Genomic DNA, 26,655 nt, shown 5'->3' with positions numbered 1-26,655 from the left:
GCTACTAGCTTGCTAGCAAAGTTGGCTGCTCTTAAGAACTTTGATGCTGGTAAGCTTGGAACTAGCAACGTGCTGTTTTTATTTTTTCCCTTCTTTTTTTTTTTTTTTTTTTTTTTTATATATACATGTCTTGGCTTAAAGTCTGGTGAAGGTATCATCATTCTTCACAGTATGACCTCGCAGATCAGATCATGTATGGACTACAATGCAACTTCTACTTGCGAAAAAAAGTTGGCTAATGTTTGAATAGTTGAACGCAGCGTCGCATTGGTGTGTAAAACTGACGCATCGACGCTTCCATCGCGAAACTCTTCTGATGACTGACCGCTGGACCACTAGAGCACGATGATGGGATCTCTGAAGGCTCTCCAGGAGTGGTGTCGGATACAGTGTGAAAATTATCACGATGTGGAAATCAAGGACATGTCGACGTCCTTTCGGGACGGCTTGGCATTTTGTGCCATCATACATCGCTACAGGCCAGAGTTGATGTAAGTACCCAGCCACCAATGTGCTGTAATTAACACAGCCTGACAAACCCTGTGCTGCCCGGAACAACACACCACTCGCTGCTTTCATAAAAACACGCACATTAGCTAGAACACAACAACGCTGTTAGTGTTGTGTGGGTTTGTGATAACCGACCCTTTCCCCATCAGACATGTTTGATTTGTTGGAACCGGAGACGTTAAGGTGTGAGTCATAGAGTTCCGTTCCATTAATAATCCCAGCCAGTCTCGTCAGCAGCCATGTGCTGTGAACTGGCTCATCTAATTGGAATGGAATGTAACCACCAATTAATTACTTCGTGTTAGTCACACATGCATCATTTGTTTGTAAGTCAATCTGCTGCTACCAAGGGTGTTTATTACTCAACTGCAGAGACTACCAGGCGTCAATTAGGGGTAAAGTGTTTATGGCAGGCATTTCTGTGTGAAAATGCATTGGGTTCATCAGTTCACAAAAACCTGGCTTAACCTGAGGATACACAATGCCTGCATCAACTAACTGGCCCCGTTAAAAAATGGGATACACATACAGTTCACAAACTGTTGTAATTCCTACACCGTTTACCCGATTTTAATGTAAACGCCATCAAATTAAAGCTAGCCAAAAAGATGAGAATTGTCTCCATGCCCCAATATTTAGGGTCCTGACTGAAGTCATCCTCAGTGCTGGTAGTAACATAAAGATGAAGACATTTACAAAGTGAACTGTATGCATGAGCTGAGATCATTCACTTATTCATCATTATTCATTCATTCCTGATCATTATTATCAGGTAGATAATAATACAGATAATCATCAATCCTACACCCGTATTGAATATGAATTATGAAAAATGTCAGTGTGTGTGCATCATATAAGGCTTATTTAATAAATAACTTGTGCTTTTATTGAGGAGAATAATTATTAGATCAGTGTTTTCAAACCTTTGTTGAGCCAAGGCACCTATTATACATTAGCAAGACCTCATGGTAAACCACCAAACAAAAATATCATAAAAAGTATGAATGCTAAAACAACAGTCTTGTTTCAGTTAGTCCCAAATGTACTTACCTAGTTTGAAATCTGGACTTGTTTAATTGAACAAAAATGTGATATATTTGCAGGAAGCCATGACTTATTCTAGTTGTATGAATTGTAACAGGTGGATACACAGGTTTATTGTACCTTTTGCCATCCAGTGGAAGAACATTTAATTGTTCTGCTTGTCCCTATACGCCGCTAGGATAGATAGATGAACAAAGTGTTATTTCTGATTAATTAAAAAAAAAACATAATAATAATACAATAATAGTAACTAATAGTTATGGTGTTAGCATATACTATATATATTTTTCGTTGAGTTACCGTGTACCGAACCGAAAACCGTGACCACAAAAACGAGACACAAATCGAACCGTGGATTTTGTGACTCGTTCCACCCTTACAGGGATGTGTAGGCATATAGTTTTTGATTAACAGTTGAAAGTTGTGTGGGGTGTGTTTACAGCGCATTCAGCAGACACGCCCACAGGGTCTGAGCTGAGAGGATATCTCTAATTGTCACAATTTTGAATCCTTGTTTTACATTATAATATATATAATAATAATAACATTATATCCATTTATCAAGTCAAGTTTGGCAGGCTTGTTAACGACCGTTTTCTCTATGGTGTGTCAAATTTAGACATTTTTATTTTCACTTTGCAGAGACTTTTGAATTTCCATAATATTCATGAAAACTTTCTTATTTCCTCTCTTCAGTTATAAAACACATGCTTTATAAAGAAAGCACAATAACATGAATAAGGGATCAGTAAAAATACAATAAAGTACAAATATCTATACATACATACAGTGCCACCAGAAAGTATTCATACCCCTTCACTTTTTCCACATTTTGCTGTGTTAGACTTATTCTAAAGCTGATTTGAGTCTAGTTTTGTTTTTAAAAAGTCTACATAAAATATCCCATAATGACAAAGTGAAAACATATTTTCAGACACTTGTGCAATTTTATTGAAAATGTAAACATTTAAACACTATAGGTACATAGGTATTCATACCCTTGATTTAATTTTTTGTTGAAGCACCTTTGGCAGCAATCACAGCCTCAAGTCTTCTTCGGTATGTCTCTGTGAGCTTGGCACACCTGTTTTGGGGCATTTTCTCCCATCTTTCTCTGCATATCCTCTCAAGGTCAGTCAGGTTGGATGGTCAGTGTCTGTGGACAGCCATTTTTAGGTCTTTCCAGAGATGTTGGATTGGATTCAAGTCCGGGCTCTGGCTGGGCCACTCGAGGACATTCACAGGCTGCTCCTGAAGCCACTCCTTTGTTATCTTGGCTGTGTGCTTTGGGTCATTGTTGTGTAGGAAGGTGAATCGACACCCTAGTCTGAGTTCCAGAGCACTCTGGAGCAAGTTCTCTTGAAAAAATTCTCTACATTTGGCAGCTGTCATCTTACCCTCTATGCGGACTCGTCGCCCAGTTCCTGCAGCAGAAAAACATCCCCACAGCGTGATGCTGCCAGGTGATGAGCAGTGCCTCTTCTTCTCCAGATATGACCCTTGCAATTCAATTGTTTCCGCAGGTCTGCGAATCCTTAAGGTGCCTTTTCTTTTGGCAAACTCCAAGTGGGCTGCCATGTACCTTTTTGGTGAGAAGAGGCTTCCGTCTGGCCACTCTACCGTAAAGGCCTGATTGGTGGAGTGCGTTATTAATGGTTGACCTTCTGGATGGTTCTCCTTTCTCCGCAAGGGAACACTGGAGCTCCGCCTTAGTGACCATACGCTTCTTGTTCACCTCTCTGACCAAGGCCCTTCTTCCCCAGTTACTCTGCTTGGTCGGACGTCCAGATCTATGAGACCTTATGTACAGTTGACATCTCTGTACCATTCCAAATGATGTTCAATCAACTGAATTTACCGCAGGTGGTCTCCATTGAAGTTGTAGGAGCATCTCAAGGATGATCAGTGGAAATCAGATGCACCAGAGCTTAAGTTTGAGTGTCATAGCAAACGGTGTGAATACTTATGTACCTATTATGTTTGAATGTTTACATTTTTTATACGTTTCCACAAATGTCTGAAAATATGTTTTAGTTTTTTTTAGTACAACCAGTTTTCAAAGAATGTACACTGTTGTTGGGTACATGGTATTGTAATGTACCATGTTGTTTCAATCCATGCTCCTCTAGCAGTGCTGTAAACTAATATTTGCGGGTGATGTAAACATCCATCCATCCATCCATTTTCTGAGCCGCTTATCCTCACTAGGGTCGCAGGTGTGCTGGAGCCTATCCCAGCTGTCATCGGGCAGGAGGCGGGGTACACCCTGAACTGGTTGCCAGCCAATCGCAGGGCACATACAAACAGACAACCATTCGCACTCACATGCACACCTACGGGCAATTTAGAGTCTCCAATTTATGCATGTTTTTGGGATGTGGGAGGAAACCGGAGTGCCCGGAGAAAACCCACACAGGCACGGAGAGAACATGCAAACTCCACACAGTCGGGGCCGGGGATTGAACCCGGGTCCTCAGAACTGTGAGGCTGACGCTCTAACCAGTCGGCCACCGTGCCGCCTGATGTAAACATGTTACTGCAAATCTATAGCGTTGTGTCAGTTATGTAACGTTAACCTTACTTCATTGTTCATGCAATATTAGGATAGTGTTCGAGTTGTATGTAGATCTAAAGTAACTTTTGTCACACAAAAACTCAGGAACTAATCCTGTTGGAGCACATGCACACTGTGATTGCACAGACTCAGTTTATTGAACTCAGTTCACAAGTGACCACCAGTGTAGCAGTAACAGGCGCTTCTACAGCATGTCAACCCTGCGCCCCACTCTTTAGCCATTACTAATCGATTTCCGGTCAATCCAACTGGTATGCGAAAGTAACAGTTGGATTAAGTTTGGGCGGATTGTCATATTTGGAAAGTGAGGCACAAGGATGACATCATTAGAAAGGTGACTGTTGTTGCCTTACCGTCTCAACTGCTATATTAGTGTAGCAACAGAGCTAACCCAAGACCAACCCCACTCGTCAAACTAACGATGTAAATGATATAGAGTTATATTTTTGGTCTGTTGCCTGGAAGCGACGGCATCAGGCGGCGCCTCTTAGGATGCTGTTTGATGCGCATACCTGCTAACAGATGAATGCATTTGATATTGCTCCTCTTTTCTTTTGTCAATCAACTCACCCCAAAATGCTAGGTAACATGGGCTCCTTTTTTTGTTCATGTATAAACAAATATGTGCTGTACAGCCAGTCTTAAAAATGTTGCAGCTTGAATAAATACCAAGCATTTTTGTGGAATCCCAGCATTAGTGTGGACATGGTGTTCTGCCTCTCGTCTTTTTCATGCCATCACACGTACCCAAAACGTTACATTCTGTAGTATAAAATTAACATACTGCTGTTCCATTCAGCAGTATCTTTGTCCCGTACCTTATGATTTGTTTTGCAGCTTTATAACCTTTAAAAATTAAGATTTTTTTTTATCTTTATCACCTGATACCAATTAGATGAAAATTACATTTTCTGATCACTTGATCACATCGGAACAACTCTGTTATACAAGCCATGCGTGAATGATCCAGTTACTTTCTGAACATGGCAGCATACAGTTGAATGTGACTTGGTGTAGATGCAGACCATTGACCAGTTGTTGTTAGGGTATTGTGTGAAAGCAGTCCGCAATATTCCCTCGCCTGTCTTCAAGGTGAAATGTGATGTGAAGAAAGTTTCTTTCTTCCATGGTCCAGAAAATGAGAAAACATAGCAATCATCCCCTGGATGACTAAGTCAGTGAAACAGAAAATATTTGAACTCTGCACAGCAGTAACTAAGTGGCAGTTTATAAACCCTAAATAGTCAGCTTTTGAGTTCTGTCGCTTACATTTGTGTCCCAGCTTGTTTAACCCCCAGTGTGTACAGTAGCTGCAGTAACCCAGACCGGCTCATTCTGATCCAGACAGACAGCCCGTCAGGGTAATCTGCAGCCAGGGCCTCTGCCTGTCAAACTGAATTTACTTCTCCAAAATGGGCCCAGGCGATTGTAGTGATACTCTGCAGCCACTGTGTTCTCATAGAGTTATAAAGTTGTGTTTCGAACTTTTAATTCATCATTGACACGAATATAATTTAAATTTGAAGTTTTTAAACATTTGCTTTCCAGGGTGGAATGCTTTTATTAACACATATTCAATTGTTATAATAACAAGAATTGGGTGCAAGTTGGAATTTATTTAGGATTTTCTGTAATCCACACAGAATCAAAATTATATGTCACAGATGCATAGATATATACAAACCTCCCCATTAATATTTGACTACATGTCGATGCAAGCTTGACAGTTCCTCTGCCAAGTACAAATAACAGCTTATATTTTTATGACTTTAGATCAGTGATTTGCAACCTTTATGGAGCCATGGCACATATTTTACAATTGAAAAATCTATCGGCACACCCACAAACAAAAATGTAACAAAAAGTGGATACATTAATTACTGTATGTACTTCCTGCCATCTAATAGAATAGCATTTACTTGTTCTGTCTGTCACTATGCCTCACTGGCATAAATAGATGAACAAATATTATATTATTTCATGGAAAAAAATAATTTTTTGAGTAATTAAGTAAAATTTTCCCACGGCACACCTGAAGAGCGCTCACAGCACACTAATGTCCCCTGGCACACTGGTTGAGAATCACTGCTTTAGATACTGTAAATACATTTCTTTGTATTCAACTTTAAGGTGTGACTGTCACCAAGATTTAGCAAAAACAGATTTTTATAAAAAAAAATTTAAGGGTGCCATATTTTACCAAAGCAAGTTTCTTTTCTACTATTTGGCTGCAACACGTTCCAAAAAAGCTGGGACAGGTGGCAAAAAAGACTGAGAAAGTTGAGGAATGCTCATCAAACACCTGTTTGGAACATCCCACAGGTGAACAGGCTAATTGGGAACAGGTGGGTGCCATGATTGGGTATAAAAGGAGCTTCCCTGAATTTCTCCGTCATTCACAAGCAAAGATGAGACAAGGTTCACCTCTTTGTAAACAAGTACGTGAGAAAAAAGTCGAACAGTTTAAGGACAATGTTCCTCAACGTACAATTGCAAGGAATTTAGGGATTTCATCATCTATTGTCCATATCCTCATCAAAAGGTTCAGAGAATCTGGAGAAATCACTGCATGTAAGCGGCTAGGCCGAAAACCAACATTGAATGCCCGTGACCTTCGATCCCTCAGGCGGCACTGCATCAAAAACCGACATCAATGTGTAAAGGATATCACCACATGGGCCCAGGAACACTTCAGAAAACCATCCATCCATTTTCTGAGCCGCTTCTCCTCACTAGGGTCACAGGGGGCTGGAGCCTATCCCAGCTGTCATCGGGCAAGAGGCGGGGTACACCCTGAACTGGTTGCCAGCCAATCGGAGGGCACATACAAACAAACAACCAGTCGCACTCACGGTCACACCTACGGGCAATTTAGAGTCTCCAATTAATGCATGTTTTTGGGATGTGGGAGGAAACCGGAGTACCCGGAGAAAACCCACGCAGACACGGGGAGAACATGCAAACTGGATGGATGGACAACGGCCCAACTTGGGGTTGTAAGTGAGGGTGTGCCAGCTCAATGACACTTAAAAATTATTCTGAACAGATTTGGCACAGTTGCAGTGTGTGCTTGAAAAATACCCATCAAGAACAGTCTTTAAATTGGAGCTGCTTCACATTGTGTTCACGAGTTTGGGAACCAGATTAGAGCAAACACAGGTCACCTGCTGAGCTCTTTCAGGCTGCAGTGTAATTGAAATTTATACACTCTTTCCAACGTGCCTTTGTAGACATGCAGACAAGCACGCTTTCAGGAACACTTCAGATATTTCCCACTTTTACAGCAAACTGTTTACTGGTTAGAGCCTGGCTTCCTGGCGCCAGGCCCTTTGTAATCATCATGGCACCACCTCCACTTCTTCCCCTTTGTCCTTTCCCCCACCCTTTGTCCTTTCCCCCAACCTCTATAATTGCTTTGTAGTTGGGGTTTTCCATCGGAAACTGTAGCATTTAAAAAACTTAACTGCTCAGCACGTCTGTCCATCATGCAGTTCAGACACCTATTTTGCGGGTTCTTAACAGAAGTCACTAAAAACAGTATGGCAGCTACAGTCAGTTTTCTCTCATTAAGTTAGCCCAGATCATACACCTTCTGACAAACTGATGTTTTTGTTTTGTGCGTGTCTGGTTGCAGAGACTTCGACTCACTGTCTAAAGATGACATCTATGCGAACAACCGACTGGTGAGTTATTTCCTCGTGTGAGGTCGTTTGCTGTTACTGCCTGTGCTTTTATTTACAGCCATAAAAATCCCGATTGATCTGGTTTTTAAAGGTCCCATGCCATCATTTGTTTTTATATACAGTAATAGTCTTTGATGTCCTTGTCCTTTTATCGTGTTTGGGAGATAATTTTGGTTTGAAAAAGCCTAGGATATCCCTTTTCCAAGCTATTCTAGTTGGTCTTTTCCGGCTGGCATTCGAGACGAATATATGATATGTAAATAAGCTTTATGTGTGTGTGTGTGTGTGTGTGTGTGTGTGTTTGTAGTGGGTACGGAAAGTATTCAGACCCCCTTAAATTTTTCACACTGTTATATTGCAACCATTTGCTAAAATCATTTAAGTTAATTTTTTTCCTCATTAATGTACACACAGCACCCCATATTGACAGAAAAAAATGGAATTGTTGAAATTTTTGCAGATTTATTAAAAACTAAACACTGAAATATCACACAGCCACGTGAACGTTGGTGGACAGCCATTTTTAGGTCTCAGAGATGCTCAATTGAGTGTAAGTCATGGCTCTGGGAGGGCCATTCAAAAACAGTCATAGAGTTGTTCTGAAGCCACTCCTTTGGTATTTTAGCTGTGTGCATAGGGTCATTGTCTTGTTGGAAGGTGAACCTTCGGCCCAGTCTGAGGTCCTGAGCACTATGTAGAAGGTTTTCGTCCAAGATATCCCTGTACTTGGCCGCATTCATCTTTTCTTCGATTGCAACCGTTCTCCTTGTCCCTGCAGCTGAAAAACACACCCACAACATGATGCTGCCACCACCATCTGTCAGGTTTCTTTTTTTTTTCAAGCAAACTCCATGTTGGCTTTCATGTGCCTTGCACTGAGGACAGGCTTCCGTCGGGCCACTCTGCCATAAAGCCCCGACTGGTGGAGGGCTGCAGTGATGGTTGACTTTCTATAACTTTCTCCCATCTCCCGACTCCATATCTGGAGCTCAGCCACAGTGATCTTTGGGTTCTTCTTTACCTCTCTCACCAAGGCTCTTCTCTCCCTGATTGCTCAGTTTGGCCTGACGGCCAGCTCTGTGAAGGATTCTGGCCGTCCCAAATGCCTTCCATTTAAGGATTATGGAGGCCACTGTGCTCTTGGGAGCACAGTGGCCTCCAGCAGATTTCTTTTGTAACCTTGGCCAGATCTATGCCTTGCCACAATTCTGTCTCTGAGCTCTTCATGCAGTTCCTTTGACCTCATGATTCTCATTTGCTCTGACATGGACTGTGAGCTGTAGGGTCTTATATAGACAGGGGTGTGGCTTTCCTAATCATGTCCAAACAGTATAATCAAACGCAGCTGGACTCCAATGAAGGTGTAGAACCATCTCAAGGATGATCAGAAGAAATGGACAGGACCCAAGTTAAATATATGAGTGTTACAGCAAATACTTATGGCTGTGTGATATTGCAAATTTTTTTAAAATAAATTTGCAAACATTTTAACAATTCTGTCTTTTTTCTGTCAATATGGGGTGCTGTGTGTACATTAATGAGGAAAACAAATAAATTTGCTAAATTACAACTCATTCAGAAATGATAAGGGGCTGAAGTAGTGTTGTGTTGTTCGCGAACAACTCGTGATGCAAAGAAGGTTGGGGACTGCTGCCCGATAGAACTGCACCAAATCAGCTGATTCCACAGCCCCATGCTGTCTGTAAGTTTATCCAGTAATGTGGGTGAGTCGTGGAAAAAAATCAGCACCGAGTAGCAACCTCAGATGCTCCTTTGAGAGTCACACCAAAATTATGTACACCCCCTGATTATAGTTTTGCCTTAAAGCTATGAAAATAAATATTCAAAAGTTGTTTGTACATTAGTGCTGATGATTAAAACAGCACGTATTTTTCAACATATTTTTCTTGTTAAGCATTTTCTCTCTGTCAGTAAACCAAGAGTACATTCAGTGCTGAAAGGAGAGTCTCCTCATTGTTAGTGTGAGCTCAGGTTTGGCAGGACTTTACTACCGCAGACCTATTTTTTTACCCCTCAGTAAACCGAAGATGTTTGCTAAAGAACCACAAACAAAATCTGCTGACTAATAAGTGAAAGTAAATGGTTCATTATATCCCTAAGGCTTAAGCATGACTAACTCATTTTTGACTGCAAATGAGGAGCGCATGCAACAATTTATTTTTAGTTTTCATGAACTGCTCCCTGGTTATCTTCCCCAACAAATCTTGTCAACAAACAATTGACCCATATTCAACCTTTTCAATAGATTACTGTCACGTCTTGAAAATTTTGGTAAATTAAATTCTGGAATTTACTTGATAAGTTACTGTGAAATGCATCCTTTTTCATTTTAGTCATACTGGTATGTTTTGTTAGAATCCAGTTCAGTAGTTTTGCCCTATCCAGTCTTTAAAGCAAGGTACTGGCTCGGGGTGTGAATTTGTGAGTGTGTGTACCCAGTACTGTGTCTGTAATGTTACTGTATGTAAGGAGCCAGCCTCTAATTTGTACTTTAGAACAGTTTGTGGCAAAGGAACAATACACTCCTTTATGGCCAGCTCATGATGGTGTAACACCAATGGTTTGAAGTCCAACGTATTTGCTACTTGTTGGCCAAGAAGAAGTAGAAGAAGAATCATCTTTTATTGTCATGAACATGCATGCATGCATGCACACGAAATGTGTTCTCTGCATTTTACCGATCACAGTGAACACATACACATACACATGTTAGTGGAGCACACTGGAGCAGGGGGCAGCTGAAGCGCCCGGGGAGCATTTCGTGAGTTGTTGGCGGATGGTCCAGTCGGGGTCTTGAACCTAGGTCCCCTCACGGTGGCAGGCGATGATCTTAACCATTGGGCCACGGCTGCCCCACAAGAGTGAGCTTGCGTGATTGTGTCCATGACCTATTTATAGCCCCACTTCCAGGATGATTACATATTTTTGCTTAAGACAAATGAGAGTTTCCATTTTGTGTTTTTGCTTCACCACAGGCCTTTGAGGTGGCTGAGGCACAGCTAGGGATACCTGCACTGTTGGACCCAGAAGACATGGTATCAATGAAGGTTCCTGACAGGCTCAGCGTCATAACCTATGTCTCCCAGTACTACAATTTTTTCAATAACAAGTCTCAAGGTTAGTACACAGAGCACCCTGATGGAAATCGTTGTTTTTCTTGTTCTTCAATACACCCGCACAACTGTATGACATCTATGACAAGAGCTACTGTACATCAGAAAATCTGCCTATACAGAAACAATAATGTTCGATTTTGATCGACATGGTAAAAGGGGGCAGCACGGTGAAGTGTAGCTGAGGGTTTGAATTTCAGATATGGTCTTCCTGTTTAGACTTTGCATGTTCTCCCTGTGCTCACATGGATTTTCTCTCAGTACTCCGGCTTCCTCCTACATTCCAAAACATGCATGATAGGTTACTTGAAGACTTGAAGTATTGTCCATTGGTGTGAATGGGAGTGTGAATTGTTTTTTGTATACGTGCCCTGTGATTGACCGGTACAATTATATTGTGCAGGTGGTTGGATAAATTGCATGTTCACAGGTCATTTATTACACGTTTGATTTTGATCTACAGACATGCAGCATTTTAGTAGAAACGCTGTACTATACTTTGTAATGTCACAACTTGTGTGACAATTAATGACAGTATATGCTCATAATCATCTTCTCCTACAGCAAACCCTCCCAGTATAAAGAGGCTAGGTTCTGTCAGTCTTAATGAGCCAGCCCAGAAAAGGCCTCCAACTCCACTTGAGGACCAAGAGGTTGAGTCTGAGGTAAGTACACGACTTGAGGAAAATGTGAAAATGTCTTTAGACAAATAGTTGTCTTCTTCATGCATTGTTGTGATTTATGAGGCCAGTTCATTTCTCCTCTAAAACTGCCTGCTTTACTTTTCAGATCAGCTCTCTCATTTAGTAGATGAATAAGCAGGCTGAATCTTTGACTATTATTTGTGTGTATCTAGGAGGTTTGAAATATCTGTATGTGCTATTTGTGGGTAACATTATTAACTCTGCAAAATAGACAATCTCACCCTTCCTTTTAATTGTATACAAATGTAATTATATTTCCGTCTTCCCTGTGAGGAGAACAACAGTAGTAGTACATAAAGATAGCCTCTGTATCCTGTCTCTCTTCTCTTTGGCATGCCATCATCTTCTTTACTCCATCCCACACTCCTATGTACTGGCATCATCATTCCTTCAGATGGAAATCCATTCCACCCCCTCTTCCTGTACTTCCCTCTCCCCAAATCTGACCCCCCCTCCACTCTCTGTTCCTGAGCCTAGGCAGTAAGATGGGGTTGTGGGGGGCTAAGAGATGAAAGTAAAATAGATAGGTCAGTCTTTTTAAGCTACTCTTGTACATAATATAGTCGTAGTGTTGTAATTTTCTAACAATGTGTGCCATGCTTTGGAATAGGCTGCTGCTAACCACTGATCACCTCTACCTCAATCTACAAACCCTTAAATAACACTGGAAATCCGACCTTCATAATTACATTTAAAGCTACCATTACTACCCTAGCCGTGTGATTTAAAAAAAAAACAATTATAAAGTTATGATCCGTAAATGTCATATCAATTAAGGGATGTTTTAAAATAAAATAAAAATATATATATATATATATTTATTTTTTTTACATTTGAAAGTATGCTATTGAATAAAGCAGTAGATGGTACTTTGTTAAGCAAGTAGATGTAGCGAGGTAAATACAATGAAGAATCCACACCCTCAAATCCTGACTCCATGTTTGATCTTCCCCTCCTTCATTACTCTGCATCTTCCCCCCTCCCCTGACGTCTCCTCCCTGTCCTCTGCCTGCGAAATACGTTCCGGTGGCTTGCACTAGCTGGGCCAGACCAATGTGGTGGGGGTAGAAGCATCAAAGCGCAGCACGATCAGCAGCACCTGCACTGCCTGTCATCAGCACGTCCATCTGGTGCAGCGGTTTTTGGTGGACGGCAAGCTGTACCATCGAAATTGCTTCAGGTGGGCACTGAGCTGCTATGAGTGAAATAAATTGTGGGGACAGATCACACAATTACAAATGTGAGTCACAGTAATAATGGGCTTTGTATTATCTATTTGAACTTTTTTTTTCTATTTTATTTTGCCACTACTAAGTGATGGCATTGTTTTTTTTGTTTTTGTTTTTTTTCTAATCACTTTACCGTATAGCTATGGTGGAGCATAAGTCAACCTTTTTTTCAACCTATTTATGACAAATTTGTATCGCTGAATCCGAGCAAACATGACATCCATTTCTCCAGTTCAGTTCAGGTTTTTATGCCAAGTTGTCAAGAGTTCATTAGTCAAATGTTACAAACTTTGCTTACTGTACATTGAATAGTACACATTGAAAAGTAAGTACCTGTAAATTGAATGTTACATGATCCATCCATGACAACTCTTAAATTGCCCGTAGGTGTGAATGTGAGTGCAAATGGTTGTTTGTTCGTATGTGTCCTGTGATTGGCTGGCAACCATTTCAGGGTGTACCCCGCCTCCTGCCAGATGATAGCTGGGATAGGCTCCAGCACGCCCGCGACCCTAGTAAGGAGAAGCGGCTCATAAAATGGATGGATGGATGATCCATACATCCATTTTCTATAGCGCTTATCCTCACAAGAGTCATTGTTCAAAATTTATGGGATGAACCTCTGCTTATTTGAACCTCTAAAGCGAAAGTACCTGCACATGTAAACAAAAATGTGGCGTTAGTTAAAAAAGTTGAGCAAAGCTAATGGGACATTTGGATTCAGCACAACAAAATTGTCTTAAATCAGCTAAAAAAAATTTTTTTAAAAAACAACAAAAAATGTTGGCCAGTGTAAGTGTTCTTTTCCACTCCTGTTAAAGTTTCATGATGTTTCATCATATACCTATATCATATATTTCTCCATAGATAATGCCTGATTTGAATTACTGTAGCCAGGCAGATCCAAACAAGGATTGTTTAGGCTTTGTCGAGGTCTGTGTTCTTATGAATAACATGAAGTTGTTCCAATTAAATTAGGACCTGAAAATTACACCTAGTCAGTGAAAATGGAGTTGCCGTCCACTCTCCTGGAATTATTATAGTGTCTGTGGAAATTGTAAGGTCAGAGATTACTGACATTTGACAAGGCTCGCAATCTTCATTCAAGATCATATCAAAGGTATGCTGCAATTGAGGTCAGGGCTCTCTAGTTCTTTCACACCGAAGTCATCCAAACATGGCTTCGTGGACCCTGTTCTCCCCGTGTAGTGTAAAACTCTGGTATTTGTCCTGTGTGGAATGGATACAACAAGAAAAAGATGAGTAACAAAAAAGTCATCATTGATAAATCAATTGGTTACAAGACAGCTCCCATGTCCCGTTCAGCAGACAGTACTTAGTTTACATTTGAAAGATATCTGTTTAGTTTATATAATTATGTCATATCTGGATGTCCGAGCTACTCTGGAGCTTAGCCTTCTCCTGTGCCTGTTCTCCCAGGTGCACTGAGTGTCGTAGCACTTTGCTACCTGGATCTTACAAACAAGGCAGTGATTCTGGGGCTTTGGTCTGCACCCACCACCTTACAAGGCAAGCTTCAGCAAACCACAATGGCCGGCCAGATCTTAGCAAGAGACCCAGTGTGGTCCAGTCGATGAGGATCGGTCGCAGCAAAACACCCCACACCTCAGCCTCTGATACAGAGCAGCGAATGACTGCATCCCCTACGGGCAAAGTGAATGATACTGACATGCCAGCTAACGTGACCGTCATAGTCACTCATGTAGCAACAAACAACGAGGTCTCCTTGGAAAACTCAGATTTACTTAATGACAGTGGACAAGCAGAAGAGAAACACCGCCCCTCTTCTCCTCCTAACCCTTTCGACGACAGTGATGAGGAAGATCATGAACAAGCAGTGGAAGAAGACACACTAACCAGTCATAAGGCTAACGGGGACCTCCCCTCCAAACCTGCCAATCAAAATGAAGCTGTCGCCCGACCAGTGCCGGCACCTCGCCGGGTTGCCGAGCCCAGCCCTCCGCCCCGCCCATCCCCAAGGGTGAAGCTACCCCGGACAGCGGACGGCCTTGCAATTGGTGCGTGATCAAGATTTCTGTGAAAATTATAGAGAGATGAAAATGAGTGACGCTTACATTTGATCTGGAATAGCAGGTGAACATCCGAAGCCACCCACCCCTCCAAAACCCAGAGAGAGATCCCAGTCTCCTAGAAGGTATCTGAATTTCTATTAAACCCACTTATTTTTCTTTGTTGTTCATTTGTTTCACTACATCGTCACTATCTTTCCCTGTTTTAACGACATCATATTAAACGTTTACCATGCCGTGCCTTTTTTTGGATGTGTGGTACTGCCCTCTGTGATGCCTCCATGTGTCTGTCTCACTGTCCAGCTTGTCCACGCATAAACCCAAAGACCCACCCTGGCTTGCCTTGGTCCAATCAGAAACCAAGAAGAAGAAACCCCCTCCCCCTCCCCGCGCAGGACTGCCAACACCTCCCAACACGGGTTCTGTGTGTTCTCTTAAAGAGGAGGGCTCCAGGTCCAGCACACCCACTTTACCCTCCAACCCCTTTGAGGATGATGAAGATGAAAAGAACGAGGCTAATGAGGAGGAGGAAGGCAGTGCGATTCCAGCCACACAGGTGGCGAGTCATCCATGGTACAGCATCACACAGGTGGCGGAAGCCTCTGGTGCGGACACGCCGCCTAGCACAGGCAGCTCTTCCCGCTCGGCTAGCCCAGGAAGTGCTAAAAGCAAGAAACGACCAGCACCTCGTGCACCGCAGCCACCTGCTGCTAACCAAGGTAAAAATAATAATATGCAACATGGATGTGTAATCCTGATATTATCATTTCACAAATTGTCTTTACCTCACTGGTGATGCTTGGTGAATACTGGGGTGCAGGCATCTTTATTTTGGATACTTTTTCCTAGAATTTACTCTGCGTATTGATGTCTTTGGTTATTCAAAAGCCTGCTAAAGTAAGTAAGGAACAACTGTAAAGCTTTATGGTACATTTACTGTTAAATTCCGTCAAAAAACAAGATTGAAATATCTCATCAGATGTTTATTGTATTTTTGCTCCCCCTCCTTAATCTTTCCATTCTTATTTCCATCTACATTCATTCCTGTTTTACTTCTGCTCCCTTGGTTTACTTCTATCTCTGTTGACATCTCAGTCCATCCTCATTCTCAGCAATCTTCTTGCTCTCCAGCTGTCAGTGTGGAGAGTCTGTCTTCTGGCTCCGACCACAGCTCCTCCCAACTTCGTTCGGCCCCCGCAGGAGGCAGTGGCCAAGAAACCAGTTTCACCAAAAGCGTCTCCGAGCCTTCGATCTGTTCGCCATCTACCGCCTCTCCTTCCTCCTCCTCTTCCACTGAGCGTCTGCCTCATTCTTGCCTGAGCCCCTTTGCATTTCCCGCGCCGTCAAATGCAAGCTCCGCGCCTGCCACCCCACAGGTCAGTCGCAGCCATGAGACCAAAGCGACTGGACCCTCCCCACCACGGCCCATGACCACTCCCAGCCCATTGGCCTCAGGGGACACCCTTTCACACAACAAGGTAACAGAATCGTTTACAAATACTGAACATTCATAGACTAATGATCAGGTTTTTTTCTTTCTTTCTTTCTTTCTTTTTTAGCGCATTTGTAAGGAAAATCCATTCAACAGGAAAATTTCTCCCTCATCTGGTAAATCCAAAAGTAAACCCCCAAAAGGTCCTCGTCCTTCCAGACCCCCAGCCCCAGGCCATGGCTTCCCGCTTATCAAACGCAAGGTACAAAAACTGACATTTTTTTAAGAGAATATTTCAAAACTGGCGCTTCAGTGGTCCTCCCCATGCAAATACTGATCCAGGTGCAGTCCGATCAATACATCCCCGTGGAGGACATCCACGGGGAGATGAGTCAGCTGGAGAAACAGCTGGATGAGCTGGAGCTAAGAGGTGTGGAACTGGAGAAGCTGCTCAGAGACAGTCCCAATGGTATGAAACCTCAACTATTTCACTGATGTGAAACAATTTGTGCAGAGGCTGCGCAAAGGAACGTTCCACGAACATTGTTTGTCACAAAATAACGGGTGTAATTTCAGGATGAACCAAAATACACTGTAATCTTTACAGGTGAATTTAACTTGACCCTCTGTAAACTTTGACTGCACATGTCCAACGGTTCAATGTTTCAGTACTTTTTGGACAACAGGTGTTTAATCTATGAATGGGACAGCTTCATTTCCTCTTTATCATGCTGTTCACATGTTGACATCATGAGACCAAGATGGCGCTTAACAATGGATCAGCAGTGCCTTGCCATTGTGAGGCTTCAAACAGGATGTTCCCAGAAGGAAGTGGTCACTGAGCTTAGAGTGTCACAAAGTGTCATCAGATGGTTGCAACAAAGATACAAAGAGACTGGAAGAGTCAGAGAAAGGCAAAAGTGGATGTCCTTGGAAATTAAAAATAAAAACTTACAAAAAAAAAACATTGTGCTCCATGTTTGAGAAGAAGTTGTGCAAAAAGTGCTGAAACATTGACCAGTCGGACTTGTGTATTGAAGTCAAAGGTTAAAGTGCATGTTAGGCTCATCCTTGAATGTCACCTGAAAGCCCTAATATTAGCCATAACCTTTTTTGTGAGCAGTGTATGTTTTTGTGATTGGATGTCCTTTCAGATGAGGATGAGGAGCACCTCTTGGTCGACTGGTTCACACTCATTCATGAGAAGCATCAGTTAGTCCGGCGAGAAGCTGAGCTAGTCTACACGTAAGTATCAGAATGCAGTAAGAGATAACTGGTACAATCTTGTGACCGCAATATAAAACTACCAGGGACAACCATGATCCACATTTTGAACTGCTTCTGACAGAGCAGTGTTAGTAAGATTTGTTTTTGCATTCTTGCAATAAAATTCCACTCAATTCAATTGAAATGTAAATCAATAAATATGGCATTGCTTTTTGAGCAGCAAGGAGCAATATCAGTTACTGTTGTTACCACTCCATAAGTCAGATTTTATATTTGGGTGTGAAACATACTAATAGGATGTATTTTAAAAAACCCACAGGTCACAGACCTGTATTAAAATCATGTTGTTTTAGTCTTTGAAAGTGTGCTATTATTTTTTTTTGTTTAGTCAGTGTGTCTCAATTTATTTCATGGTCCTCATAGGGCGAAGCAGCAGAACCTGGAGGAGAGACAGGCTGACGTGGAGTATGAGCTGAGGTGTCTTCTCAACAAACCCGGTTGGTTTGAGGGCTCAAGAGAAGACAGCCTTTCTTTGTTAACCAGCTGATTATGTTACAAAGCTGCGCAAAGCTCATCTGCTCCATCTGAGCGTGACTGAAGCCTTCCTGTGTGGAGGCACAGGAAGTGCCTGTTGTGTGCATTAATATCATAACCCAAAATGAAAGATGAAATAAGCTACATTAATGCTATCCAGTTGTACCTTGCCTAACATTCTCCTGGTGATGAATGAAGGCCTGTGTTGCTTTGGAGTCATCACTAAAAGTATTTCTGTTAACTGCTAATTACAGTCCATCTATGTACCACTTTTCATTTAAAAAAGAACATCTTGTTAGAACAGACTGCCTTTTTTTAATCAATGTGTTGTACGTTTTCAGTTACCAAGTTATTGTTACTACTGTACGAATAAGCAAAATAAGTCATAATTGCTCACTCCCTCCCCTCAGAGAAAGACTGGACTGAGGAGGACAAGAGCCGCGAGCAACAGCTGATGGCCGAGCTGGTTACAATCATTGAACAACGCAACCAAATAGTCAACTGCATGGACCAGGACAGGCAGAGGTAATCCTAGAGTTTTTGAAAAGAGTTTTCCAACACTTATTAAACCAGGACACCCATTTTACATTAGATCTCACAGCACACCAGCAAAAATGTTTTACCGGTAACAAAAAGTATGAATATTTTAACAATGATGATCTCATTTTAATGTACTCAAATCAACTTACTCAGTGTGAACTCTTGTTGTTTAATTGAACACAAAGATACTCCCAGGAAGCCATGACACACCTTTATTGGACCTAATGCCATCTAATCCAAGAGCATTTGATTTTTCTGCTTGTCACGATACATCACTGGCATAGATAGATGAACTAAGATATTTTGTAGTTTTAAAAAAAAATCTGACAAATTAAGTGAGGTGGACCATATGAATGAGAACAGATTTCTGGTGGAAAGGATAGGTTGGGTACGAGTCTCCGGTGTCCGTTTGTCTTAATCTACTGTGACATCATATGATGGAAAAATAACTTCATTCTTTAAATGTGTGATAACGTGGGGTTGTGGAATAGGTATATTTAATAGTTGCTTTCATAATGCTGGTACTTTTTGAGCTAGAAATGTCATCAAAAGTGTTTTTTTTTCTCTCTAAGTAAATGCGAAGGGGTAGCTCTTCCAGCAAACACTGCAGTGTGCCACTATGTTCAGCGTCAACTCGGTTTTGAGTTTCAACACGTTTCCCATGTGGTCACTGCGTTTGCCTTGCAACCAGAAGTCAGCACGTCGCCATACACCAAACGCAGAAGTGTAGTCGATTGCATAATTTCCCGCATCAACCCTGATGATCTCTCCCATGGTCCTGGTTTATGAGAGTTCACCGTGATGTGCTGCTACTGTCAACTCTAACAACACATTTCTCACAGGGAGGAAGAGGAAGATAAGTTCATGGAAGCCATGCTGAAGAAAAAAGGTAGGATCGCACACCTGCTTCATGTGTTGGCCAAAAGTTTTGACATTGATTCCAATTGGGTTTTTCTTTTTTTTTTTTTTTTTTTTACTTACTTTTTGTTGTTACTTTTAAATGTTTCGATTATGTACTCTAAAACGGTACTATGTATTGTCTAAGTTTTAAACATACATTTATATAGTCAATATTTAGCATGTGCACAGTTGTTTAGGACTTATGTAATTTGCTCAGCCAGACCAAAGTTTGGGGAATTGAGGCCTGCATCTTAATTATTCAATGAAGTGTATAATTTTTTTAACTATAATTTTCAGTATTCAAGAGTTTGACTACAAATATATGGAACCAATCTATTTATTGTGACTTACTTTGATAATTCCCCTCGCCCCGACTTTCATCAGACTTCCACAAGGAGTCGGACGGAGACCAGCAGAAGAAAAAAGGGGCAAAGTTCAAACCCATGAAGGTTCTGAAGCGGTTGAGTCACAAAGGAGAACCTGTAAAAAGTCCTCGTAAGGACAACAGTTGATCCACGCAAACAGTTTTTAAGTGTTCTCAGAAACTCATGAATGTCTTGAAGTGCCACACAGCCAAAATGACAACTCCAGTGCTTTAAGAACTCACGGACCTGTTGGGTAGCTCTCTGTGGTACTGCACTGACTTGTTGGCTGTTGCCTGGCTGTCACTGATCAAAGCTCAACTGACCTGTAATCAGTTTCCTATCAGGTGAAACTATAGTTAAAGGCAGTTAGCTTGAAGTTTCAGAGGCCCCAGGTGTCCTCAGTTTATTGGATGACATCTCATCAAAGGCTGTTCAAAGTCCTCTAAATTGTGCACTGAGTAAACAGAAATTGTTCATTTGGTCAAAAAGATTACTTTCATATAAGCTGTTAGCTGCTTTATAGAAAACATTGGGATCTTTTCTTCACTATTGTTAAGCATGTCAAAGATAGGGAGTAGCAGAGTGACATAATTTGCACACATATCTGCGGTGTTGAATCTTGATAGTTATCTACATCTGTGTGAAAATATTCATTTTAAATGTCACATATGCAGTTGTGTTTTAACATGGCAAAGGAACAGTTTTTCATCTTTTTTTTTAATTGGCAAAACTCTGTTAATTTATTTTACTATGCTTCATGTTTTTTTTGTTTGTTTTAAAGTGGAGATAATGTTTTGCATAACTGCCATTTATTTAATTGCATATTCACATCATCTCCCTCGGTGAATCGAGCCACTTCTGTTGTATCAATATCAAATGTTTTAAATTTCAAATGCAGCAGCAAAATAATACAAATAGTGGTGAGACTGGAAGGCAGACAAATAAAGCAACTTGATACAAGTACAATACCGTTGTTTATTCGTTGTGAATGGAATATGACACACTTCAAACACAACTGCTTGGTCACTGTGACCTTGTCCTTGCAAATGTCACAATCTCTGATCCATGCCCAGCTCAGACACCATCACTGTTCGCCATCCAGCATCTCCAGTTCCCTGATTTTCTGGAAAACAGCCCAGAAATTATGTAAATATCCTACATGAAAAGCACAACCGGATCTGAGAGTTTCCCGTAACTACATATTTTTTATTTCATTAAGCAATGACATTGTTTTAATTGAAGCAACGTGACATGAAACTGTTTACCTGTGATATCTCTGTGTTAATGGTGTGGATATACTGCTTGTCCTGTCCTAGAGAGGCCATATAAGACAGGAATTGTCTTCTTTCCTCAATCTCATCCAGAACTACAAAAGAAAGATGTTTTGGGGTTTTTTGCCATCCACAACGCTACCTATTGAACCTCCCACTCAATGTGTCTTAATGATGACGCAGTCGAATAGAATATAGCAGCATGACAGCACGGATCATACTCAAAGCTCACCATGAATTTTGCCACCCTCTCATGTTTCTGAACTCGTGATGTGTGAGCACCAGAATGATGCAGCTCTTGAGATCACAGTCCAAATTTAACTTAATGCCAGACTTGTTCTACCTTCCTCAATATGTACCAAGGCTGTGTGCATACTGTTCATCCTCACCTTCCTGATAGCGGTCAATCCCCTCTGTTACTTGAGGCTTCAGATTTGCAGCAACGTTTTGGGAGGCTGCATCCTCTGGTGATTGTTCATGTCCTGTTGCCAAGATGTTTTGAAGCCGCCTCTTCTCTTTTTCTAAGTCTCCTTCGATCAAGTTGGACGAGTTGCAAAGGATAAAAAGTATTGAAAGTATTCAGGCTCCCTTTAATCTGAGTCATTTGTTGTCATCATCTACAGTTAGTAACACTTGCAGTGGATAGAAAAAGTCTACATATCCCTGTTCAAATCACGTTTTTGTGGTATAAAATGAGCTCAAAATAAATCATTTCAAAACTTTCCCCGCCATTAATGTAGCCTATACCCTGTACAAGGTATTTGAAAAAAATCTTTTTGAGAGGGAAAGTAAAAATAACTGAGATAATGTGGTTGCACAAGTGCGCACACCTTGTAACTGGAGATGTGGCTGTGTAGAATTAACCACTCACATTAGAAACTAGGTTAAATGGAAATCGGCACACACCTGCCACCATTTAAAGTGCCTCCGATGATGTCAAAGTAATAAATGTTCTAGCATGCTTTTCCAGGCATTTTTGTGGTCACATCTTACAGCAGAAGCCATGATCTGCAGAGAGGTTCCACAGCATCAGAGGGATCTCGTTGTTTAAAAGTATAAGACAGGAGAAATGTACAAATGAATTTCCAAGACTTTAAATATACCATGGGACACTGAAGAAAGTCATCACCAAGTGGAGAAAATATGACAAAACAGTGACAGTAGAAAGAATTGGACGTCTCTCCAAAATTGATGAAAAGATGAGAAGACAGCTGGTCAGGGAGGGCGCCAACTGCCAAGACAAGGTATTGAAGGCAAACACATCTGGGCACATACACATATCAAAGGGTTCCTGGAAGCCTGGTATGGGATCGGGAGGGTGTGGGTGTCGGATCGGGTTTCAGCACGTCTGTGCTGTTTCCTGGTCCGTGCGCCCTGCCCCTCCGGCCTGCCTACCCCCCTGGATTTTAAATGCATCACACACTCCCCATGTTTTAATGCACCACATACACCTGTCTCTGGGGGGGCAGTGTGTTGTGGGTGGAGGGGGTTTGGCTGTTAGGCAGTAGTGCCTGGCAGCCCTGCCCCCAGCCCCTCAGCTCACTGACCTCTCCAGATTTTAATGCACCACACCACTTGGGGAGGGGGGCACTGATACACTGGGTAGGGCCAATGACTGTAGTCAGGGACCTGGCAGTCATAGTAACGGGGGGATGTGGGTCTCACTTACTTGCATGGCACTTGCTTCTCCTCACCCTAGTGAGGAGAAGCGGCTCAGAAAATGGATGGATGGATGTATCCGCAGACACCCCCCACCCCCAGGACTCTTTCACTGGGTGTGGGGTCACGCACTTACTGCGACAAATAACTCATGAATATGCAAATCGCTTGTGTATCCCCTCACTTATACTCTTGTCCTGTAGACTTTTATAATTTACATAATTAACGCCACCACACTTAAGTTGTACAGTCGGGTTCACGACCCTTGTCCTGCATGCTTCTCCTCCTGTCCTTGTCCTGTCTTTCCCTCACAGGGTGTATGTAGCACTACAGCCCCATGCAACACTCATACTTAATGTTTCATTGTTGTAGATAATGTAATGGTTTACTTCTCTCATCCTGTTTACAATTAGTGCTTTGTATTTTGTCTTTGTTTCTCTCCCCCTTCTAGAAACTTTGTTCTGTTCGACTGATCAAGTCTGATTCTCAATAAACCTCAATTATAATACCACAGCGGAAGCTTAAAAGCTCCACTGTGACACAGTAGAACTGTTCCGGCAAAAAGGGATACAGATTTTCCATTCTGCTTGACCTAACAGCCGTACAGGACAAAAAAAAAGACAAGGTATTGAAGGAGCTTCAGCAATTTGTGGCAAGTATTACCGGCAGCTGTTTATTACATGTGATAATAATCTCCCATCTTCTTCATATGTCTGGGCTATGAGGTAGGGCAACAAGACAGAAGCCTTATCTACAAAGTAAAACATCCAAGACACAAACACAACACTGCTCATCACTAAAAGAAGACTACCATGTACCTGCTGTAAAGCATGGTGAAGGTGAAGGCAGCACCATGCTTTGGGGCCATCAAGGTGGAGGAAATTATCAACAGCTGGAAATAGCAGTCAGTGTTAGCACCAAACTGTCAGGCTTCTGCTAGAAAGCAAAATAATGTTAGGAAAAGCCTACAAGAACACCTGAGCTTTTTTGTGGTTAATCACAGCCACCTTAAATGGTGGCAGGTGTGTGCTGACTCCCATTTAACTTGAGCTTGAATATGATTAGTTAACTCCGAATGCAGCCAAATCTCCAGTTATACAAGGGTGTGCATACTTGTGCAAGTACATTATTTCAGTTGTCATTTTTACTTCCCCTTTCTAAAAGCTTTCTTTTTGCCCCTTGCGTTCCAGATCACATTAATGGTGGAAAAACGTTTTTAAATGTATTGTCTTGGTCTCACTTGATAAATCACAAAAATCTGGCATTTGAACACGAGTGTATGGACATGAAACCGTTGAATGTTTTTTTTTGTTTGTTTTTCATTGTGGCTTACTGTGTAGACGTACTTGTTGGAGCAGGACAGAACTTTTGTCGGACGTAGCTGTTTCCAGAGCGACAACAAACAGCACTCCGTCTCTGAGGCCGGCCTGGGGGAGGTTTCTGGGAGCGTTGACTGGTTTTAGGCTGAGGAGAGGAAGCTGATGATGAAGGCTCAGCGGTCAGTGGCAAGGCTGAGCCATCTGTGGGTGGAACATTAGGCTTTTACAGCTGCAGTATTGCAGGGTTCCTAAATGCAACCACTAATGTAAGAAGAGACTGCTATAACCGTGTCATTGTAATGTATTAGTCATGACTGAAAACAGCCCAGTGTTTACTTTTTTTTTTTTTTTTAGGGGGGGGGTTTGTGACTGATTCTTATTTGAATAAAATATAACAAAATGATACATCTAATGATATACAGTCCACTCACTGGACATTAAGTAAACCTGTACGACATTAGGTAAACCTGTACGGTCCAGTAAGATCCAACACACAGATCAATCGCTGTTCTGTTTTGCTTAACAGAGATGATGATCAGTTTTGATTGACCACCAGAAAAGTATTCATTCAACATGTTACTAATATGGCGGCACGGTGGCCGACTGGTTAGAGCGTCAGCCTCACAGTTCTGAGGATCCGGGTTCAATCCCCGGCCCCGCCTGTGTGGAGTTTGCATGTTCTCCCCGTGCCTGCGTGGGTTTTCTCCGGGCACTCCGGCTTCCTCCCACATCCCAAAAACATGCATGAATTGGAGACTCTAAATTGTCCGTAGGCGTGAATGTGAGTGTGAGTGTGAGTGCGAGTGGTTGTTTGTTCCTATGTGCCCTGCGATTGGCTGGCAACCAGTTCAGGGTGTACCCCGCCTCCTGCCCGATGAGAGCTGGGATAGGCTCCAGCACGGCCGCGACCCTAGTGAGGAGAAGCGGCTCAGAAAATGGATGCATGGATGTTACTAATATGGTTGTATTTTCCAGTGGATTCCATTAGTACTGCATGTAGTACAGTAACTGTGTTGCCAACGAATTTCAGATGTTACTCAAGGCAGGTCTGTTGCTAAATGACATTGCCATTGCATGACAACGACATTTTGTCCTACGTACAACTGTACAGAGATTAAACTGTGATATTACTCAAATTGACTAGCAATCTTGAACAGAAACATGATTTGAAATTTGTATTTATTCAGATTAGTTTGTTGTCATCATGTTTTATTTGTAAGAGTTGTATTAACAATCCATTACAGGTGTTTTCCCATTTCTTATATTTGTGGCTATATTGTTTTGGTTTTAACTGTGGGTGTTTAACTATTTATGGGCGCTTTGGGCACTGTGATGGTGTAGATAAAGCACTATAAAAATGCAGTCCATTTACCATTTAAACATATCAAGGAAATTTAGTATTGACTTGTGAGTGAGTGCATTCGTACTCATCATTATCATGTAGTATCATTACTCAAGGCTTTAAGCACTTTTCAGCTTTTAAATGCTACTGTGAGTGACTTTGTGACTTTCGAACCAAACAATTAAATGTTTTGAAATTAGTTGACGTAAAACATAACTCGCAATGCATTTTTGCAGCTAAGCTTTGTGTTTTCCTGACTGTGTGACAAGGAATATATTTTTGTCATTTAGAGGGAAAATGTGTGCATTTTATCATTTGAGTCAATTTTCAAAAGTTGCCAATAGAGTCCAAACAATTTTTTAAAGTAGCTAAATTTGTTGGGGCTTGCTAATGTAGTCTGAAAAGTTGCAACTAAAATGGAAAGTTGGCATTATGACTGTAGTTTCACACCACTGTAAACTACAACCAGAAACAAAGTAGTTCCTCTGATAGTGAGCATTTTGATAATATGATATACTGTATACAGTAAATATATTGTGTAAGCGCTGTTGGCTTCTCCAAAGGCCTCAAACTTACTGTTCAGACAGTCACTGATCTGCTTTTTTTGGAGGTTGCTGAGCGTGAACTCCTGCATCATTGCTGTGCACAGACAGAGATGAATACAGATAGGGTGCACACAGTGACATCACGAGGATGATCGCATAAATATGTATTGACCTTTATATAGTGTGTAAAAGTCTTTTTTTGTGCATCTTACATGTCACCAGGTCCCGGGTCTCCTTGCTGTACTGATGGCCTCTTGAGTTTTTCCACAACCCTCCTCTGAGTCCGCGCTGTGATGACGTCTCCATCTGTGTGACGCACTTCTCGACTCAACTTCGATGTCTTTTTCTCCTCCAAATTACATCTATGAGCTTGTGCTTCAAGCATGTGATTTTATATTAATTAGATTAGTCTTAAAGCTGGAAAATAACAGTGAGCGCAGCGACATTGAGGAACATGCACAATGAAGCATTAACAAAGAAGATGAACCAGATTTAGAGAAATAAGATATTCCCCATTCATGGCCTTATTTAAGAGAACTGTTTGATGTTGTCGAGTCCAAGAATGATTCGTGGCAAATATTTTGTGTCTTG

The 26,655-nt window shown here is 41.6% G+C and overlaps 2 protein-coding genes across 4 annotated transcripts; one reads left to right on the top strand and one right to left on the bottom strand.

Moving 5' to 3' along the window:
- Positions 1-92: 92 nt before the first annotated feature.
- On the top strand, positions 93-20,894 carry micall1a (MICAL-like 1a). 3 transcript variants are annotated; one of them, XM_061678653.1, is made up of 16 exons: positions 93-491; positions 7,764-7,812; positions 10,809-10,950; positions 11,511-11,611; positions 12,691-12,830; positions 14,320-14,918; positions 14,995-15,055; positions 15,234-15,649; positions 16,026-16,408; positions 16,490-16,624; positions 16,705-16,831; positions 17,517-17,607; positions 18,013-18,086; positions 18,534-18,648; positions 19,506-19,552; positions 19,948-20,894. In XM_061678653.1, exons 1-16 carry the CDS (start codon positions 346-348, stop codon positions 20,073-20,075), a joined length of 2,754 nt encoding a protein of 917 aa, XP_061534637.1. In that variant the 5' UTR covers positions 93-345; the 3' UTR covers positions 20,076-20,894. The 3 variants fall into 3 exon arrangements, with proteins under 3 accessions (XP_061534637.1, XP_061534638.1, XP_061534636.1); XM_061678654.1 differs by having other exon boundaries at positions 14,992-15,055; positions 16,062-16,408; XM_061678652.1 differs by having other exon boundaries at positions 14,992-15,055.
- On the bottom strand, positions 20,884-26,370 carry c6h22orf23 (chromosome 6 C22orf23 homolog). Its single transcript, XM_061678662.1, has 6 exons — positions 26,277-26,370; positions 26,096-26,158; positions 24,205-24,378; positions 21,589-21,729; positions 21,194-21,294; positions 20,884-21,051 (listed from the first exon to the last, which is right to left on the bottom strand). Exons 1-6 carry the CDS (start codon positions 26,368-26,370, stop codon positions 21,013-21,015), a joined length of 612 nt encoding a protein of 203 aa, XP_061534646.1. The 3' UTR covers positions 20,884-21,012.
- Positions 26,371-26,655: the final 285 nt, after the last annotated feature.

This window comes from Phycodurus eques, chromosome 6, assembly GCF_024500275.1.
Source record: "Phycodurus eques isolate BA_2022a chromosome 6, UOR_Pequ_1.1, whole genome shotgun sequence".
Lineage (NCBI taxonomy): Eukaryota > Metazoa > Chordata > Actinopteri > Syngnathiformes > Syngnathidae > Phycodurus > Phycodurus eques.
This window is presented reverse-complemented; position numbering and strand designations above follow the sequence as displayed.